We start from the raw sequence: 20,316 nt of genomic DNA, 5'->3' as shown, positions 1-20,316 counted from the left end.
AGGTTTAAAACAAAGAAAAGGAAGTATTTTTTCACACAACGCACAGTCAACCTGTGGAACTCCTTGCCAGAGGATGTTGTGAAGGCCAAGACACCAACAGGGTTCAAAAGAGAGCTAGATAAGTTCATGGAGGATAGGTCCATCAATGGCTGTTAGCCAGGCTGGGCAGGGATGGGGTCCTTGGCCTCTGTTTGCCAGAAGCTGGGAATGGGCGACGGGATGGGTCACTTGATGATTCCCTGTTCTGTTCATTCCCTCGGGGGCCCCTGGCACTGGCCACTGTTGGCAAACAGGACACTGGGCTGGATGGACCCTTGGTCTGACCCAGTGCGGGTGCTCTTATGTCACTTACTGCCCAGGTGGGGCGCACCTTGACACCCCACTAGGTGGCACCATTCCTCCTCCGTTTCAGTGCCCAGAGGTTGGTATCCCTGGGTTGCAGGCAGGAGCGGGCAGTTCTGCTGAGGATTTGGGGTGGGATCATGGGGCTGTGGGGTTGCCTGTCTCTCCTCCTGGCTTGGGGGTGGAGGGGCACATGTAGCGCTCCTGGCACCACCCACCAGGAAAGGAATCGTGATGCCCAACGGGCCAGGAAGTCATTTCTGAGCCATGTGGCATCTTGCCGGCTGGGGGAAAATGGAATGCCGTCCTGCCCAAACCCAGCGCTCTGCTCCACCATGCAGGCACCACAGAGCCAGGCAGAGCAGCTGGGTTATGCCAGGCAAAGTGCCACCTTAGGGGAAGGGAGGAACTCACCTGCTTTATCCAGTTTCACTGCCCAGCCTAGGGACCCAGGTGTTCTGGGTTTGGAGATGCCCAGAGGGCAGGGCTGGTGAACATTTGTACAGCACAGCTTGTTTTCTAACAGCAGCTAACCCAGCCTAGCAGTGAGATGGGGATGTACTGTAGTGATGGAGGGTCACTGCCCTCTGCTGGATATTATCAGAGCAGTGCAAGTGTGTATCATAAGCCCTATACTGCTATCAGCTAATGGAGATTCTCTGTTAGCTCAGATGCTGCGGCCTGGAGCAGAAGGGTGCTGTTTCAACCCCGCTGTCACCAAGTCCAGCACTGAGTGATGACAGGGAAGGTGTGGGGTGGGGAAACAGGCACAGGAGGGCTGACACCCTCAGCGGTAGCACTGGGAATAGAACCCAGGAGTCCTGAGGCCTAATCTAGTGTCCTACCCACTGGCCCACGCTGCCTCTCCTGATGCCAGGTGAGCACATCTACAGAACAGAGCTGATGTCCCTAGGCTCCTTTGGCAAGGTCCTGCAGAGTCCATTCCAGCTGGGTGCCAGGATCCAGTTTGGGTCTTCCCCCCTCCCGTTTCAAAGGGAAGTTATGGGCTCAGGAGGCGGGTGGAGTTTGCATTCTAGGCTCCGCCTGGAATGGTGGCAGGGAAATCCTGGACTGGAGTCCTTTCCATAATGAACCATCTGGAATGGACTCAGGCTGCAATCCCAGCTTTGGGCCCCCATCCCGTCAGACGAGGCCGTGCAGGGGGAGTTCGGGGCTGGGTGGAGGGGGATTCGCTCTGATCCTGCTGTAGCCTGGAGGTTCCCATGGTAACCCCCCCCCCAAGACATGGGTAAGCCCAGGGGTGCCTGTCAGGGCAGTTCCCCGCCTCGCCCAGAGGGGAGCACTGCAGAACACATCCGCCCCCCCCCGTTTGTAAGTGTTTGGCCTTGCTGGATCTCAGCCTGCGCCTGGGGCACATGTTCCGTGCCTGGCCAGGCCCCTGCTGAATGGCTGGCCAGCCTCCAGCACATCTGCAGGGAGCACGGCCCAACGGCTGCAAAACCTGGAGGCCATGACGACAGCAGAGGCCACTCTGGCCTGTTTCCTCCCCCTGGGAGGCCACATCCCAGCTGGGTCCCAGAGCCCAAGCCTCCCCCACAACAAGGCACCTGCTGCTGCCCCAGCTCCATCGCCCGCCCCCCTGCTCACATCGCCCCTCTGCAGATTGGAGAGGAGAGGGGGAATCCCCAGAGCCTGACTCTCCCCCCCAAAGTCCCCATTCCCCCCCCCACCAAATCTGCCATCTTTGCGGCCCCTGTTGCAAATAGATCCAGCCCTTCCCTCACTTTGTCAGGCCATTTGGGGAACCCCCCGGCTTCGCTTGGGGACCGGAGCAGCCCCCCTGTCTCCTAGGTCTCCCAGGGACCATGTGGCCTCCTCCACCATCGGCTCTTGAACTACGGTGGGTGTGACCCTATGCAGCCGTGATGGGGTTTAAGACCCCCCCTTGTGTCCCAGAAACAGGCCAGGCCTTATGGGGGCGGCAACTGGGGACAGGGAGCTGGGCATCCCGGCATTCTGTGTTGGGGGGGCTCCCCATCCCACCTCCCTGTAGGGGGCCTCCCAGATCCCACGTCAGCACCTTCCTCTTCCCAGCCCCCCTCGCCCGGGAGCTATGCGAGGAATTCACAAACAATCCGGCCCTTGGCTCAGGGTCCGGCCTGGTGTGTGTGGGGAGATCCGGTTTCCCGGCTCCGGCCAGCTGCGTGGGGAGCCCAGGAATGCGCCGCTGACCCCAGCCAGCCCCCCACCCCTTGCGCCATCTTCCTGGGGCCTAGCCAGGGAAGGAGCAGACAGTCCTGCCCTCCCACCTGGGTTGGGGGAGGAGGATGCTCCAACGTCAGGGGGCCTGAGAGGGCCACACCGAGGGGTATGGTCTAACAGGCGCATACATTTGCATACATTTTGCTGAGTTGCTTTGTTTCCAAGGCCTGATTTCAGCGCGCCGCCTCCTGGCCTGTTCTGCCCCACAGGCGTTCTCCTGTCTCCCCCACCTGATCTATTTGTCCTCCAGGCCCCAGGGCATCCCAGATCCCACCCTCCGACTCCAAGCCAGGTTTTCCTCCTCACTCCTCAGGAGGGAGGGGCAGAGCCCGCTACCTGCCTCTGCTGCAGACAGGGTGGGTCCCTGGCCTTTCACCTGCCCCAGCTGCAAGGAAATCCTGGATTCTTATCCCTGGTGGCCTGGGTTGGAGACTGGTTACCCTGCAGGAGGCGTCTGTGGCTGTAACTGGGGCCGGTCCTAGTCCTGGTCCCCTCAAACTCCCCAGAGCGAGAGGAGGGGGCGGCTGTCACCCCTGTAGCGGGGAACAAAGGGTCTGTGCCCTAGTGCTTAGAGCAGAGGGAGCTGGGATTCCCGACTTCTTCCCCTTCTGTCACTGACTCACTGGATGAGCTTGGGAAGCCAATCTCCCTGGCCCCTCTGTGCCTCAGTTTCCCCATGTCAGATAAGGATTGCTGATTCCCTGCCCTTGGGGAAGAGCTTTCCATCCAGCCTCTAATCCATCTGCCTATCCCTCCATCTACACCCCTATTTCCATCCCCCTATCCACCGCCTCTAGCCATCCACCTCTCTATCCCTACATACTTTTTTCTCTCTCCTTCCCAGCTCACCCTGCCAGGCATCTGGCTCTAATAGCATCTCTTCGCTGCAGCTCAGCTCCCCTGGGAACCAGCTGCTCCCTCCCTGGGGCTCCCTGCCCCCCCTCCCCTCCCCAGAGCAGCATCTGCAGCTGGGCCCTTTGTTCCAGCCCTGGATCTGGGCCTGGGCTGGTTTCCACATCCCCTCCCCTTGACGTGGTGCTTCTCTCGCCTCCAGGTGCTGGCCCACCATGTGGTGACCTCAGAGACCCCCCACCTGCAGGAGAGACCCCCAAATACCTAGAATCAGCTGCCCTGTGAAACCTCACCCTGAGCCCGTAAAGCTCCTCCAGCTGAAAGGAGCTGGGGTGGGGGCCCTGTTCTTGGGAGGGGGCTTTGTGTTCTGTTCTGCACCCCCAACCGGGGGGCTCCCAGCCTGCATCCCCCGCCCAGGATCTCCCCAGCGAGCACAGATGGGTGTGGACTGGGGACCAGCTTGCTCCAGGGTGAAGCTGGGCAGGGGGCTGCTGATTTTTCTCAGTTCTCCCAGAATCTCAGTGTGATCGGCACCCAATTCCTCACCTCCTGAGCCGGGTGCCTTGGGGCCGGCACACCCTAGAGGGGAAAGGGCCCATGTCCCATTCCCTGCTCCCCCCGCAAGCCAGCCAGTGCCCACCTGGGGCCGGATCGGAGCTGGCACCCCCTAGAGGAAAGGCCCCGTGCCCCAGTCCCTACCCCCCCGCCACTCCAGCCAGTCCTCTCAGCTTGGGCCATCCTGATGTCACAGCTGCGGAGAGATGCCAGGGCCAGATTTGCCAGGCCAGGCCCCACAAGTGCGCTCCGTGACAGGTTCTGGCAGTGCTCAGCTGCCCCGTCAGGGATCCAGACCCCACAAGGCTGCAATGCAGGGAACCCCCCCCCAGATGTGGGGGGAGGAAGAGGGTGGTATGGGAGCTCTGGACTGGGGACAGCCGGGACTGGAGCTGAGCCCAGAGTGAGCCTGAAGGAGACTCAGGGCGATGGCCGCTGGTCTGACCAGGTTATTCCTGAGAAGTCAGGGGATGGGGATCTGGTCTGTAGATCAACCCCCCCCCCCTCTACTCCAGGGGCTGCTGATGGCTGCAGTCGGATCCTTGGAAAGGGAGGGCTGGAGGGGGGACATGAGCCCTCAGGGAGGGGCAGATGGCACAGCTGGGTGCAACATGCCAGGTGCATGGCTGGGACTGTGCTGCACAGCACGAGAAGGGTTAAGTCTGTCCCCATCCTGAGCTGGGTGTGTCCCCCCCTCCATGGCTCTGGGTGCCTGGGCCTGGGTGGGGCCTCATGATCCCAGGCTATGGAGAGCAGGGGGCCCCGTGGCTCTGGAGCGCTCCCCATCCCGCAGTGACTCATGTGAAAGACACACAAGGTAACACCCAGCAAGGGCAGCATGGCACGACCCAGCCCAGAGGGGGCGACGCTGAGACCGGCTCGCACGGCTCCTAGGGTGGGGGTGTCCCCAGGGTGACCCCGTTCCTGCCAGGAGGATCCCCCTCGCTGGAGACCATTCCCCTCCCCCCAGAGATGTTAGGCTGGGGCTACTCTCTGTCTACTCCCCCCCAAGTGTTGGCCACCAGGGGGTGCTGGCCTGCACCCACCCGCCCCTCAACAGGCCCCAGGTGACACCCTGCCCAGGGCTTCTTTGTCGGGAAGCGCATGGCTGGGAGATGGGGGGGGTCTCAGTAGGGGGCACTTTCCCCTGCCAGTCAGTGCTGGCCCCAAGGCCTGTCAGGAATGGGGGTGAGGAACTCGGCTCACGTGGGGGGCCAGCTGGAGCAGGGGTGAGAGACCTGCATGGGGGGGTGTCTGGGCCTGCCCGGGGGCGGGGCAGCCGGCTGGAGACAGGGCCCAGCACCCCGAATACCAGCCTGCTCCTTCCTTCGCACCCTGCTGCCGGGCCAGGGCAGGGCCTGACCTCCCGCTGCTGGGTGCGTGCAGCGCCTGGCGCGGTGGTGGCGGGGGGGGGGTGGATGCTGCTTTCTCCCCTTGACTCTCCTAAAGCCGAAACCAGGGCAACACCCACCCCCAACCCCACCCCCAACCCCAACCCCAACCCCTTCTGCAAGGCCCCAGCCACCATGCCCCCCCCGGCCCAGCGGCTACCAATTCCTTGGGCCGGTGGCCCCCCGGGGCCGGCATTATTTCAGGGCCCCCCACCCCGGGCCCGGGGCTGGGCAGCAGGTCAGACTCCTCAGTCGGCGCCTGGCCCCCCCCCGCGCCCCGTGGGGGAGGAGACCCGGCCCCTCCCTCGCTCCGCGGGCGCTAGGACCCAGCGGGAAGTTGTCACCCCGGCTCTGGATTCCAGCCTGGCTTCCCTGGGAGTGACGTCAGCAGCAGCCCCGGCCCCCCCGCGCCCCCCCCGCCCGTTCCCAGGCCCGCAGCGCTCGGCAGGAAAATGTTACTGTCCGTCCAGCCGCGGGCCGCCGTCGCCACCTTCGGCTACAACAAACCCGGCAAGAAGGTAGGAGAAGCGGCTGCGTCCGGCCCCCCCGGAGAGGAGAAGTGGGGCCCCCCCCGCTCCCTGCACCCCCCGGTAGCCGCGGGGCCCGGCCCGAGTTTGCCTTTGTGCGCGGGGAAGTTCAGGGCGCTGCCCCCCCCCGGGTGAAGATCTGCCCCCCCCGCGCTGCTCCACCAGGAGAGAGAATCGCTTTTCCGCCCCCCACCCCGGAGTGTGGGGGTGGGGGGAGCTGATCTCCACCTCGGGGTGCGGGGGGGGTCCCCGTGTTCCGGGCAGAGGGGGGCGATCGGTGGGGGAATATCCCAGGCAGGCCAGGCCTGGCCCCAGATTCCCAGGGAGGGAGGCACGTGGGTGCCAAGGGCGGGGGGGCCCTGTCTGCTCCCCACCTCCCTCGGGCTGTGGCTGGCTCTGGGGCTACCCGGGGGGGTCTGTGTCCCCTCGTGCCAGGCAGAACGCGGAGGGGGTGTTACTGGGCGTTGGGGTCAGAGTTAGGGGTTTTAGGGTCTTGCTGGGATTAGACTTTGGGTTTGGATGCTGGGGTGGGGGCTGGTGGGTTAGAGTGGGGGGTGGCTGGGAGCCAGGACACCTGGGTTCTATGCCTGGCTCTGGGAAGAGAGCACGGGCCAGTGGTGTGGGGGGGCTGGGAGCCAGGACTCCTGGGTTCTCTCCCCAGCTCTGGGAGGGGAGCATAGCCTGGGGGTTAACCCAGTGGGGCTTGGGGAGCGGGGAGCTAGGACTCCTGGGTTCTCGGCCCAGCTCTGCCATGGGCTGGCTGGCAGTGTGACCTTGGGGGGGGACAAGCCTCTGTGCCTCAGTTTCCCTGTCTGCAGCGCGGCGCCATGTGGGCAGGCGGGTGAATTCTCACGTCTCTGAATCCCAGTGAGACCCTCTGCCCTTCACAAGCCCCTTCTCCCACAGCACCACCCTGGCGGCCCTGCCGGGGGGCAGATCCCTGGTGTCCTGTTATCGCGGGAGTAACAGCTGGAGTCTCTGTCCCATGGGGCAGGGATCCATGCAGCAGTCGGGGGCCTCCAATACCCTCCCCCCCCGTGTTCTTTGATTCCCCTGACCCTAGATTACACTCAGATGGATGGCTCTGTAATCCAGACCTCTCCCTCCCCTTTCGGGGCTCCCTTCTGCAGACCAGGTCTTGGATTCCCCCCCACCCCCTCTTGTCCCCGTGACATTTACGTCCTGAGCTCTGGAGATGAGTCTGCAGAGCCAGGCAGCCAGGCTGAACTCCCTGACCAGAAGCCACGACTGATGGGCCCTGTCACCCGCCCCCACACACACAAGTGTGTCCCCTCCCCAAGGGTCCACCGCCGAGTCAGACCACGAATGCCAGTGATGCAGGAGATGGGGAGCAAAGTGAAGAGGTTCGAGAAGCCAGCTGAACACGGTTAAAATCATCCCTTTGTGGGTGCGAGATCTGTCACTTTCCAAGCCACTGGCCTTTCTCCAGGGGAGTGTGTGTGTGAGTCTGGGGGATCAGCACGTGTGTTGTCCGCGGTGTACTTGCGCTGGCCTTTTCTGTCGGCGGGGGTTTGGGGGGCGTGTCGGCATGTGTTGGGGTGTCTGTCTTTGTGCGCCTGGCTTGTTTCCCTGTAACTGCGGGTGCGCGTTGGGCTGTGTATTTGGGGCAGCAGCGTTTAGATGTGCACCTGTGACATAGTTGCCGTATTGACGTGCGAGACGGTGAGTTTGTTGACATGCTGATGAATTTGCTGTAGTGTGTCTGTGTTGGCGTGTGTGCGATGGTCGTGCGCGTGTCATACTGGTGAGTCTGGGAGGGACAGTCGGGGGGAGCGACAAGGTGGGTGAGTTTGTGGCACACCCCACCGCACGGCCATTGGAGTGGTGTGTGCGTTTGCGGAGGAGCCGCTGGGTGGGAGTGCGTTGTCCGGGGATTTTGTAGATCTGGGTTTCCAGTTGGGATTTGGGATTGTGGGACACAGCCCACCCCACATGGGCAGTTCTCAGCCACAAACCGGCCCCGCCCCCGATGTCTGCAACACAGCCAGGGACGCCGAGAGTCAGAATACGTCTTCCCTGAAGTTAGGGGAATTTTTGCCTCATAATTTGCTCACTGTCTGAGTTACTCATCGCGAGCGAGTGGAAATACTCTGCCAGGAACTCTGCAATTTGGGCCATTTCTTGGGGTGCGACATGTCATTGGTTGATTTTGCATATTTCAGGGGGTCCAGTGGCTGGGATGGTTTGGTTTTGTTTTGGGCAGGCCATGTTGATGAGGCTCTGATCCGGGCGGGGAGTTTCTAGTTGCTACGTAAAAGTACCGTGACTAATAGTTTCATAGACTTTTAAGGCCAGATAATCCCATCTGACCTCCTGCCTCGCACAGGCCAAAGGATCTTGCAGTTCCTGCACCCAGCCCATATCTTGTGGTCGAGCTAGAACTGATATCTCGACTGGACAGGAACTCAGCTCGGACTCCAGGGCCACCTAGTGTCCTGTCTCCGACAGGGGCCAGCACCAGAGGCTTTAGAGGACGATGTAAGAACCCGCCTGTTAGCCCACATACCCCGAGCGACGCAGTTAGACCACCCTAGTGTAGATAGCGCTGTGTGGCTGGAGTGCTTCTCCGAGCAACACAGCTCCCGCCTCTCGCGGAGGTGAATTCACCGCTCCGATCTCCCATTGGGGCAGGTAGCGTCTTCGCTACTCACCGCAGCTGCACCGGTGCAGCACAGGATGTGTAGACAGGCCCTCGGCTGTGGCCCCGCGTCTCCCCCTCCCAGGCGAGATCCTGGCCCCTTGCTCCTGTTCTGGGGTGCGTCTCGCTCTCATTCTCCTGCGGTTCCTCATTTCTAGACCATGACCCCTCCAGGAGCTGTGTCCTCCCTGCCTGTGACAGCCCCGCGGGCTCAGGAGCTGTGTAAACGGTCCGTCTGAGTCCTGAGCCCCGGTTCTTACCTCTCTCTGCCCTCCTGGTGCCTCCTGGGATGTCTGCACTGCTTGGGAACCCAGCTCCATGGATTCCCGGCTCGGTCATCTGTCCACACTGCATCACCAGCCTGGGTTAACACTCGCTGGCCCCGCGGCTCCCAGCCACACCGCTGCATCCACGTCTCTGTCTCGGGTCTGCATCCACACTGCGAAACGACGGAGCTGGGACCTAAATCACAGTGGGATTCGGTTCTGCCTCCCCCCCGCCGCTCCAGCAGGTCCTAGGACCTGGGTCCTGAGCGCTTGCTGGCCAGGGCCAGACTGATTTGTGTGTGGATGGAAGTGGGGCTTTGCTCAAACCTGAGTTAGAGCCCGGCCTTTAGTGTGCAGGGTAGACGTACCTAAGAACCCCAGTCATGGGCCAGGGCCCCATGGCGTTTGGTGCTGTACATTTTTTAGGTCTATTACGGTAGCACCCAGGAGCCCCATTCATGAGCCAGAGCCCCATGGCGCTTGGCGCTGTACATTATTTAGGTCTCTTACAGTAGCACCCAGGAGCCCCATTCACGGGCTTTAGAGGACGATGTAAGAACCCGCCTGTTAGCCCACATACCCCGGGCATGTTTAAGCCCCCCCACAAAGCTCATGGCGCGTCTCAGAAGCGGGAAGCGAGGCATGTGGGGAAATTGGTGCAGGATCGAGGTTTATCGACCAATTTTTTGCTCTGTCCAGCTGATGCGCCTTCCCTGGGCATATTGCGGTAGCAGCCTGAGCACTTGCCGCACCTACGCGGCCATGTTGTAATTATTCTGCTCAGAATTGGGGTCCCCCCTAGCACCCCAACACTGCAGTTCCTTCTTCAGGTGTGGGCCTTGCCAGCTCAGACCCAGAGACCCTAGTCTAGCCTCCTGCGTGTCCAGAACCCCACGCCCAAGGCCTGTAACAGACCCCAAACCTCTGGCTGAGTCACTGACGTCCTCAGATCCTGGTTTCGAGACTCCAAGTTACCGAGAATTCACCACTGACACTAGCTGAAACCTGCAAGTGCCCCACGCTGCAGAGGAAGGCGAAAACCACCCAGGGCCTCTGCCAATCTGACCGGGCCAGAAATTCCTTCCCGACCCCAAATCTGGCGATCAGTTAGTCCCTGAGCATGTGGGTGAGACCCACCAGTAAGACCCCCGGGAAAGAATTCTCTGTTGTAGCTCAGAGCCCTCCCCAGCCAGTGTCCCGTCCCTGGTGGGCGCAGATCGGCTGCATGCCACTGTGGGCAGTCCCATCTGACCGTCCCCTCCACAGACTTAGCAAGCTAAGTCTCAGTTTTGTGCCCCCCTGGGCAGGCTGCTCACTCTGGTGACGCAGAGGGGGCTGCTTTGGTGCATGGTGACTAGTTTGCATTCGGCTCGCAGGAGCAGGTCAGGGCCCCGCTGACCCCAGGCAGCTCACGAGCCAAAGGCTACGGGGTCAGGGGTTTCATTTCAAAGCTAACAAGAGGGGCTGGTTCTTTAAACCATCATGTCAAATATCTCCGGGGTCGGCGCTGCCTCTTCCCAGAGATCTGCCAGCCCATACCCAGCACCCTGGGGCCCTGGCAGCAGCTTCAGCCCGTCCGGGAACGAAATAAATCTTTGCAAATGTAGGTAGCACTAGAAGGGGAAAAAATGCATTGAGGAATGTCATGGTATCAGCCACACCCAGCTGGCATCACTGCCCAGGCATGTGGTGTTGGGATAATTAGTGATGTCACCAACCATTTCCTGTGGCGGGGGGAGAGAGAGGGAGGACAATTCTCCTGCAGGCCAAGTTTAGCATCACTGGAGGTTCCTGTCCCTCTGTGACTGAGTCATCCAAGTGTCATTGCAGGAGCTGGTGGGTGAGTGCAGACCGGAGTGGTGGCTTTCACAGTGATCTCAGTTTTCTGACCAGTCAAAGTAAATCTGGGCTCCCGCGTTTGTGAGTTGTGTGTCGGGGTTTTGTTTTTAAATTCTCGGAGGTGTTGACCAAACTTTTGCTCAGTACAAATATTTCCTCCAGAAACAGCATTATAATAACGATGACGACCGCCCCCCTCATTCTCGTGTCGCCAAGCGCTTTGCAAAGGAGGTCAGCGTCAGCGCTGTTTCGCAGCTGGGGAAACTGAGGCACGGCGCTGCCATGACGTGGTGGCAGGATCAAGAATTGACCGTAGATCGCCAGACTCCCAGCCCAGAGATGAGCCTTCCCCACAACCCGGCCTTCCTCAGGGCCTGGTGCTGGTGCCTGAGAACCCCAGAGTGAAACTGGCTAAAACTGACTCTAAGCAAGTGTGAAACTGACCAGTCTGTTTTCACCTCCGAGGGGCCAACCCTGAGCTCTCAAAATCATGAGTTTGGCTTGAAAATCAGGAGATTTTATACAGATCCTTCTTTGGCGCCTCCTCCTGGCCGAACCTTTGGGGTCACACTCAGGTCACATTTTTAAGCTTTTCCCTGCAACCAGGAGGGCTAGAAATTTACTCCCTCCCCCCATTAAAGCTGAGTTTTTCGCCTGACCCTCTGGCTCCTGGAGCTGGGTCTTTCAGAGAAACACCAGATGCTGTGAGACTCATGATAAGATCCTGAGCATTGGCAACACATGGAGACCCGACCTTTTTTTAAAAAAAACCCCAAGGTGGAAAAGTAATTAGTACCTCCGAGTCCCAGGCCTGGACCCAGCCCCAGCTGTGCTCGGTGCGGTACAAACATACTTCAGATCGTTCCATTCCGCTCACCTGGGGGCGTGCCAAGAACCCAAGGCAAAGGGATGATTGTCCCTTGCAGAACCCTGCATTGGTAAGCTCGATCTTACTCTCTCAGGCTTGGATTTTCAGAGGAAAACTGAAAATCTCGCCGGCACATCCCAGCTTAGGGTTCCACAGGCTAGAGTCAGGGTCCCTCTCTCCAGCTGCCGGGTTGGAGCTGTCCCACTCTGTAATAATGACACGCTGGCCCCACGGCCTGGTGGTCAGGGTCCTCGCCTGGGACAGCGACATCTGCCTCGGGCAGAGCAGGGAGTGGCATCGGGGTTCCCAGCACCGCCATGCTCTGATCACTGGGCTGTTGGCCATTCCAGGGCAGAGGCAGGTCCCTGGTTCTGACCTGAAATCCCACCCTGGCGCCCGGAAACTCGTGGCATCGAAACCGGCACGTTTACACGGAAAGTTTCCGTTGCCACAAACCGGCGTTTTCCCTGGTGTGGTTGAAGAACTCGGGAGCAGCTTTGGTGCGGAAGCTGCGCCGTTTCCTGCTCTGTCCAGCTGATGCGCCTTCCCTGGGCATATTGCGGTAGCAGCCTGAGCACTTGCCGCGCCAGGTGCTGCACGTAGAGTCCCTGCCCCAGAGAACTTCCGGTCCGGAGACGGGGGGGGGGGGGGCAATCCAGGGACAGCATGGGGACTTGCCTGAGGTTGCAGGCTGGGGCTGTGGTGTTGCCGGGAGAAGAACCCAGATAGCCTCACAGCCAGCCCCCTGAACCAGCCTTGCTTCTGGAGCTGGAGAGAACCCAGAAGTCCTGGAACATCCCTCTCTCGGAACGCAGTTCTGCCAGCGTTCGCTTCACCAAACCCGCCCGCTCCATTGCTCTCAATCCCACCGACATTCCTCCAACCCCACCCGCCTCTAACGCTCCCTGTCGCCCTGGGCACGCAGTGTCTCTGGCCCAGGGGAGACCCGCTGCCGTTAGGGGTCTCCCCAGATGCAGAGTCCTGTCGGCTTCATGGGGACGGCACTGCAAGAGGGGCCCAAGGGCGGCATTTGGGTAAGGGGTGAGGGAGTTAGGCACACAATAGGAGTCTGGCACCTAACTCCCCTGGGCCTTTGACAATCCCCACCCCAGTGAGTGAAAGTAGCTCGCTGCACCATGTCCCTTTGCACGTCCTCCCGTCCCCTTTAACGAACAACTCAGCCAGGCCTCCCGCCCCTCCCCGGCAGTCCTCTCTGCCCGCCTCTCTGCCGCAGCCCCGACCTACCACCTGGGCTTCTCTGAAGCCAACCCGTGTGCTCGGCCCGAAAGTGAAATGAGCAGCGGAGAGGAGAGGCGCTCGTGGCCTGTCCACCCTCCCAGAATAACCATGTTCACACATGATGCCGAGAACGTGGCTGGGGCCAAGTCACGTGCTTTAAGCGTGTTTCTTTTCATGCCTGTGTGGACCTGCCTGGAGAGCCGCGTTCTGCCCCTTGCGCTCCGCCCTCCAGGCTCGGCGGCAAAGGCAGAGCAGGAGCCGGGGGCTGGGAGGTGAAGCCAGAACCATCCTGACTAGACGTAGGGCCCAAGTTGTGACCAGGGAGGGGAACTGATCCTTGGACCCGCTGCCCGAGGCATGTGGGGTTTCTCCATCTCTTGAAAGGCTGTACCTCAAGGTGGGGCTTTTGCAAGGATTGGGTGTAGCTCACGAGGTATGGGCTGGCTGCAGAAATCCTTGGGACAAGCTCTCTGATCTGGGTGTGTGCGGGAAACTGAGGCACGGACATGTCTTGCTCAAGATCCTGCAGCAAAGTGGGGTGAGAATCCAGGAGTCCTGGCTCCCAGGCCCGCTCAGTAAACTGATCACCTTCTCCTGTGCATCGAGAAAACTTCAAATGAGGAAATGGGTGTCAGGGAAATTCAAGTGGGCATTTCCCCTCTGACATTTGCCCCCGACCTGGTTTTGTTTCATCCTGTCTGGGCCTCTTGCCCATCCCAGATCTCCGGCTCTGGCCCTGATCCTATTCAGTTTGGGGTCCACCCTAGTGTCCCGAGAGAGACTCATTTCTTTCTCTGGTTTTGTGAGGGCAACTCTGCTCCCACCTGGCCCCACATCAGGCACCTCCCATCCCATGCCTCAGTTTCCCCAGCAGTGTCTCACAAGGAGGAGTTGATAGATTAGTATTTGCCAAGGGCTGTGAGCTCCCTGATGAGCCAGTGGAGCTGTTCCTCTCTCAGAGAGCTGGAAGGGACCCCGAGGGGTCATCGAGTCCAGCCCCCTGCCTTCACTAGCAGGACCAAGGACTGATTTTTCCCCAGATCCCTACATGGCCCCCTCAAGGACTGAACTCGCAACCCTGGGTTTAGCAGGCCAATGCTCAAACCACTGAGCTATCCTTCCCCCACAAGGAGCACAGGAGCATTGCCCTCTGCTGGATGGCACAAGAACTGCTCATGTGTGGCCCATACACCCCATACTGCTTTGTGCTACTGGAAATTCCCCCGTTAACTCAGTGGGGCTGGGGGCTTTCGGAGCAGGGGGGACCTGAGTTCTAGACTTGTAGCTGTTGTGAGGCCCCAATGCTCGGAGCCTCACCCACGCAGGCGCTGCAGATTTTGGGGTGAGTTCCAGCTCCGTGTCTGTCAGTGTCCTGCTCCGCAGAGAGGCTCCCAGGCCGGGTCGGGCTGGTGCCAGCTGCCTGGGGAGGAGCATTGGACCTACCCCAATCGCTGCCCCATGCCAGCCCCCCGTGCTGCTGTCGTCAGGGAGCAGGGAGCCGGCTGCTGCAGAGGGGGATCCCCGTGGGGAGCTGCCCAGCTGTGTCCCAGCCCCCTCAGCCCCTAGGCCCAGGCTGGTACCATTCCCGTGGGCTCAGCATTGGGCGCCGGGCAGACCTGGCCTGGCCCAGGCTCCTGCTGACCGGGAGCAGCTCTGACCACAGGGTTCGAATGGGCCCAGGAGCAGCCAGAGTCTGTTTGAGAGCGGAGGGCTGAGAGGGCCGGGACAGGGCTGCGGTGCAGGCAGGGAGGGGCCGATGCCCCTCACTCCCGACTCGCAGCCCCCTGCTAGCCCAGCCCTGGGCTCCTCACAGCTCTGCCGGTGCCCCTCACTCCCGACTCGCAGCCCCCTGCTAGCCCAGCCCTGGGCTCCTCACAGCTCTGCCGGTGCCCCTCACTCACAACCCGCAGCCCCCTGCTAGCCCAGCCCTGGGCTTCCCCACCCAGCTCTGCTGGTGCCCCTCACTCCTGACCCACAGCCCCTCTAGCCTGGCCCTGGGCTCCCCACCCCCAGCTCTGCCAGTGCCCCTCACTCCTGACCCACAGCCCCTGCTAGCCCAGCCCTGGGCTCCCCCTGCCCCAGCCAGCTCTGCCGATGCCCCTCACTCCTGCTGCTAGCCCAGCTCTGGGCCCCCCCCCCCCCCCAGCCCTGCCGGTGCCCCTCAGTCCCGACCTGCAGCCCCCACTAGCCCAGCCCTGGGCTCCCCACCTCCAGCCCTGCTGGTGCCCCTCACTCCTGACCCACAGCCCCTGCTATCCCAGCCCTGGGCCTCTCCTGAGCTCTGAGCCAGCCCTTCCTGAACGCTGCAGCGGTTTTGCAATGTGGAGTGACGCCCACACAGGGCGAAGCGGATTCCCCCCCTCCCTCGCCCTGGTGACCTCACTCAGCAAATCACAGCCCAGCCTGGGGAGCAGGGAGTTGCTGTGCCCAGCCCTGCAAGTGCATTGCACGCTCCTCGCACGCTGGGGCACAAGCGTTCAGGCCCTGTGGCTCTTGTGCATTGCACGGCCCCTCCCTTCCATCCCCCAGTGCACATCCTGCCCTGCTGGGTCTGGGGTGGGGGATGGGGGTCCAGCTGCAAAGGGCTTTGACAGGAGCCCAGGGGTTAGGGTCTGAGCCCTCCCTACAGGCCGGAGTCGGGGCTGGTTCCAGGCAAATGGGAGTCGGGGGGAGGCACATTTCCCCGCCTGTGCTCGCCCTGTGGCTGAACTGAACACAGGGCCTGCAGGTCAGTGTGTGTGTGTGTGTGTGTGTGTATTCCTGCTTCCCCCCCACCCCCAGCTCTGCCCCAGGAATCCCCCCCGCCCCAGGCGCTGCCAGGCGGATCACGGCCATCCCTGTGGCTCTGTCCTGGTGGGGGCAGGGCAGCGGCCAACTAGTCACCAGAACCCCAAGGAGCGCGTGGGCCAGTGACTGGGAGCCCGGGCTCCTGGCTCCTATTCTGGACTGTGCCATTGACACCCTGCGTGACCTTGGCCCCATCCCTTAGCCCCTCAGCTGGCGCTGCTGTGCAGGGTGGCGGGCCTCTCGCACGGTTGCTTGTTGCACCGGCATCCAGAGCGCCCCTGGGGGCGAGCGCTGCCTGGCGCTCTGTGGCAGGCGGGGCTGGAAGGTTAAAGGCCTGGCTGGGGCAGGCGGGTGCTTTGGAACCTGGGGCTGTGACCCTGGAGGAATTCGGCTGGATTTCCGCAGAGGAATCTCCACTGTGGCTGAGTCAGCTTCCTCCCTCTCCGCTCCATCCTGCGCCGGGAGATAACCCCGAGGAGCCAGCACGCCCGGCCAACCGAGGGCCATGCTAGTAACATACCCCTGCAGCGCTTGGTGAGCGGCATGACCCCAGCCCAGGCAGCAGGGCAGTTGGGGAAACTGAGGCATGGGTGGAGGAAGGGACTCATCTGGGGTCGCATGGTGGGGCCATGGCAGAGCTGGGATCAGAATCCAGGAGTCCTGACAACCAAAGGGCGGGAGTAGGACATGAGGAGCCCAGGGCTGGGCTAGCAGGGGGCTGCGGGTCAGGAGTGAGGGGCACCATCAGTAGGTCTCTAGGGGTGTGGGGGGGTGAGGCTTCAGGTCCTGGGTTCGATGGGCCAGGTCGTGACTCCCCCCCACCCTCGCCCACTGAAGAACTTTAATTGAAGCTGTTTTGAGCCGCTTTCCTCATTGGCCGGCTTATTGTGATGTCACTGTTAACTCAGCCAGTGGCCACATGGCTGGCTTCAGCTTGTTTGCATGCTGCGTTCTGATTGGTTGGGGTTGGCTGCTTGGATGGTGGCAGCGCTGGGATTTTTGCTGCCTCTCCTGGGGGGCGGGGCATGTGTGTACATATGGGGGGGAGGCGGGAATCACCCCCAGGCATTTGCGCCAGGACCCGTGAGACCGGGAGGGGGCAAGGAGTTGGGCGTTGAGCAGCTGGGGTCCTGTGATCAAGCCCTAGCCAGAGTGTGGGGGTGGTTTAGGGGGTGAAGCCTCAGGTGCGACCCCCTCAGATTCAGCCCCCTCCAGGCCTCATGCCGCTGACTGTACCTAGGAGGGTTTAAACTGGCCCGTGTAGGCGCTGGCCCCCGTTCCGCCCCACCCCCTGCCCCCACTTCCTGCTCTGCCCCCCCTTACCCCCTCCACCCCTTCTTCCGCTCCTCCGAGTCCTCTCCCTCTCCCCAGCACCTCCTGCAGGCCGCTGAACAGCTGATCGTGGGGGCTTTCAGTGGGTGCTAAGCACCATTTTTTTCCTGTGGGTGCCCCAGCCCCGGAGCACCCCCGGAGTCAGTGCCTGTGTTGGCCTCTGAAACCCACAGCCCTGCCCCCCCCCTTGGCATTACAAGACTTAGTGAGAGCGTCTCAGCCCTACATTCCCCTCTCGCCCTGCCATGCTCCTCCCCAGAGGTGGCTGTATGTCCCCAGTACCTGTTACAATCAGGCCTCGGTTCAGTGGAAGCTCCCTTTCCTGTCTGTCCGCTGTCCCCAGCCTGCCAACCCCTCCCCGCTAAGGAGCGGGCAGGTAGCCGCTCTCTGTTGCTCCCTGAGATCCCTGGGGGTTAGGAAAGTGGGCCGGGGCAGGAGGAAAGATTCAAAGAGCTGGAGGGGGAACATGGGCTGCGGATCCCACTGCCCCCACCAATGTCCCTCGGGAGCCCCGCCCCCTGCTCACCAGCTCCGCCCCCTCTTCTCTCCCAGCAGCCTTATGTGTCAGTGGCCCAGCAGATGGCGCCCCCGAGTCCCAGCGGCAGCAGCAACAACAACAGCGGCGGCGGCGGGGGAGGCGGGGACCAGCTGAGCAAAACCAACCTGTACATCCGGGGTCTGCACCCGGGCACCACCGACCAGGACCTCGTCAAGCTGTGCCAGCCGTACGCCGGGGGGGGCGGGCGGGGGGAGCGTCTGAACCCTGCGGGAGGGCTCCACCCCAGGGGCATCCGGGGGGCTGACACGTCCCCCCCGGTAGGGCGCAGAAATGGGGGATGGTGGGTGTCTGACGTGGGGTCGGGAGATGGGGGGGTCTGACATGGGGGATGGGAGATGGGGGGGTGTCCCATGTGGGGGGGATCTGACATGGGGTTCGGGAGATGGGGGTGTCCCACATGGGGGGCGGGAGATGGGGGGATCTGACATGGGGGATGGGAGATGGGGGGGTGTCCCACATGGGGGGGCGGGAGATGGGGGGATCTGACATGGGGGGGAGATGGGGGTGTCCCACGTGGGCACATGGGGTGTCCTGGACGCTCCTTTAGACCTTAGCCAGAGGCTGAGATGCGGCCACGGCCGCGGGGCTCGTCCCCTCCAGATGCTGCTTCCGCCTGGGGCTCCGAACAGAGCCGGAGCCCCCCCATCCCCCTGGGCTCCCCCCAGCTCCGCCGGTGCCCCTCACTCTCGACCTGCAGCCCCTGCCAGCCCAGCCCAGCCCAGCCCTGGGCTCCCCCCAGCTCTGCCAGAACTCCTGATAAGTGGGGATCTGACCCAGCAGTGTGGGGTCATCACCCCGTTCTGGGAAGGGCTTTGGGTGAGTCAGGCGCCCAGCAGGAACTGGGGCAAACTGTCCCCCTGGAGCTCTGCCTTGGCCGGGGGTGGTGGGACATGAGGGGCTCGGGGGGGGCTGGGCAGCCCATGGAGGGTGAATCTGGCCCCGCAGCAGCCCAGGAGCCGGCGCTGGGGGGAGAGGCGGGGCGGTTGCTGCTGTAACCTCAGCTCACCCCTGCCGGGAATGCTGGAAGCGGCCCAGAGCCCGCGGCAGCCCTGGCAGGCCCAGGCAGTTCGGATCAGGAATTTGTGGGGGGGAGGGGCTCCGGGAGCTGCTCTCAGCTGAGGGGGGGCGGTAACTCCTTCAGGGATGGGTCAGGATTCGGGGGTGTTTCCACGTCTCCATCGTACCCTGATTTTCCAGGCCCTGGCGCCTCCTGCTGTGACGTGGCTTCGCCCCCTTGGGTTGCTTGGGGTTGCCGGCTCCCGCGCGGTTTGTGAAGGGTTAATTCAGCCTTGCTAGTTGGCGAAACTGAGGCACGGGGAAAGGTGAAATGGGAGGGGAGTGGAGGCTAGTGGTTAGAGTGAAGGGGGAGGAGGGGATGGAAACCAGGACTCCTGGGTTCTCTTCCCACCTGTGCTGTTGGCTGGCTCTGGACCCTAGGGGAAATCGCTCCCCCATCCCCCTCTGCCTCAGTTTCCCCACCATCCATTTCCATAGGTGGTGTCTATCCAGGGCCATGGGCCTCTGCCACGTTCCCTGCCCTGCCTTTGGGCTCAGGAGGTCCCCCGGTGCCACACAGTGCCAGGGACTTGGTCGATCCGGCAGCTGGTTGGATTTCCTCCCCCACCCTGCCTGTCTTGGTCCCTCCGCACCAGGAAATCCGGCCAGGCTGACCCGGAGGGGGGGATGGGCTGTTTCCTTCCCTGCCTTGGGGTGGGGTGGGGCTCAGAAGTCATCTGCCCTTTAAAAGGCCCCCCCATGGCTGCTGCCTCCTGGGGGAGGGGAAATTGCATGACCCCCAGTGCTGGAGGGGGGGCTCTGGGAACTGCTCCGCTGGGGATCCCCAGCGTGCCCCACCCCTGGCTTTGCAGCTGCTCTGTGGGGCCTGCTGGAGCCCCCCCCCCACCCGCTCGCTGCCCCCTGGGAATTCCTTGTTTAACCCTTTCCCAGCTGGGGGATCTTTCTTAGCTGGCACCAATGGGCATTTGCCCCAAGTTCATTAAACCCCCAGAGTTCTGCCCCCTGCCCCCACCTGGCTGTAGGATTTGCCTTCACTTCCTGGCCTAAACCAACGTGGCTGTTAAACAGCCTCCTGCCCAACCCCAGAGACAGCCGCTTCTTAGCGCTGGGTGAGGTTTGTGGGTGGCAGGCGCTGTGGGATGCCCTGTTATGGGTCCTGCTGGCCGCTCTGCCCCATTCCCACTGTAACTCCTCTCTTTGGCATCTCCCCCTCCCCCACCAGATATGGCAAAATTGTTTCCACGAAAGCTATCCTGGACAAGACGACCAACAAGTGCAAAGGTGAGCCCCGGTGCTCCCCAGCGGCTCCAGGGGAGGGGCCCTGGGAACCCCCCTGCTGCTTTCCCCAGTAGTCTGGGCTCTGGATAAATTCCAGCAAAGGGTCCCCATATACCCAGCCCCTGCGCCTCACCCCAGAGCCAGCTGCATCTGAGCGCTAGGCGATGGATCCCTGTATAACCTGCCCCTGCACTCCACCGCAGAGCCAGCCGCATCTCTGTGCTGGGTGAGGGGTCCCCCTATACCCAGCCCCTGCACCCGACCCCAGAGCCAGCCGCATCTCTGTGCTGGGTGAGGGGTCCCCGCATACCCTGCCCCCACCCCAAAAGGGCCCCCTCTCAGTGCCACGTGAGGGGTCCCTGTATACCCAGCCCATGCGCCCCACCCCAGAGCAAGCCGCATCTCTATGCCAGGCGAGGGGTCCCTGTATACCCCAACCCCTCCCCAAAAGGGCCCCCTCCCAGTGCCAGGTGAGGGGTCGCAGGGTAGGCGGAAGCAAAAAATCCCATAAAGGGCTTTGAGACAAACCGCAAGATCCTAAATATCCAACACACAGGTTCTGGCTTGAGGCTGCTGGGTCCC

General features: G+C 62.1%; 1 protein-coding gene across 2 annotated transcripts in view; it reads left to right on the top strand.

Annotated features, from left to right (window-relative positions):
• The first annotated feature begins 5,772 nt into the window (after positions 1–5,772).
• Positions 5,773–20,316, top strand: part of RBMS2 (RNA binding motif single stranded interacting protein 2) — a 30,783-nt gene continuing 16,239 nt past the window's right edge. The window contains exons 1-3 of one of the 2 annotated variants that reach the window (XM_050925583.1): positions 5,773–5,881; positions 17,436–17,605; positions 19,679–19,737. In XM_050925583.1, coding sequence (XP_050781540.1) covers positions 5,816–5,881; positions 17,436–17,605; positions 19,679–19,737 — 295 coding nt within the window. In that variant the 5' untranslated portion in view covers positions 5,773–5,815. Of the gene's footprint in view, positions 5,882–17,432; positions 17,606–19,678; positions 19,738–20,316 lie in introns of both variants that reach the window. The other variant, XM_050925582.1, reaches the window with a different exon arrangement.

Source organism: Gopherus flavomarginatus, chromosome 16 (assembly GCF_025201925.1).
Source record: "Gopherus flavomarginatus isolate rGopFla2 chromosome 16, rGopFla2.mat.asm, whole genome shotgun sequence".
NCBI classification, from domain to species: Eukaryota; Metazoa; Chordata; order Testudines; family Testudinidae; genus Gopherus; species Gopherus flavomarginatus.
Note: the sequence above shows the minus strand (reverse complement) of the source record. Positions and strands in the feature narration are given on the sequence as shown.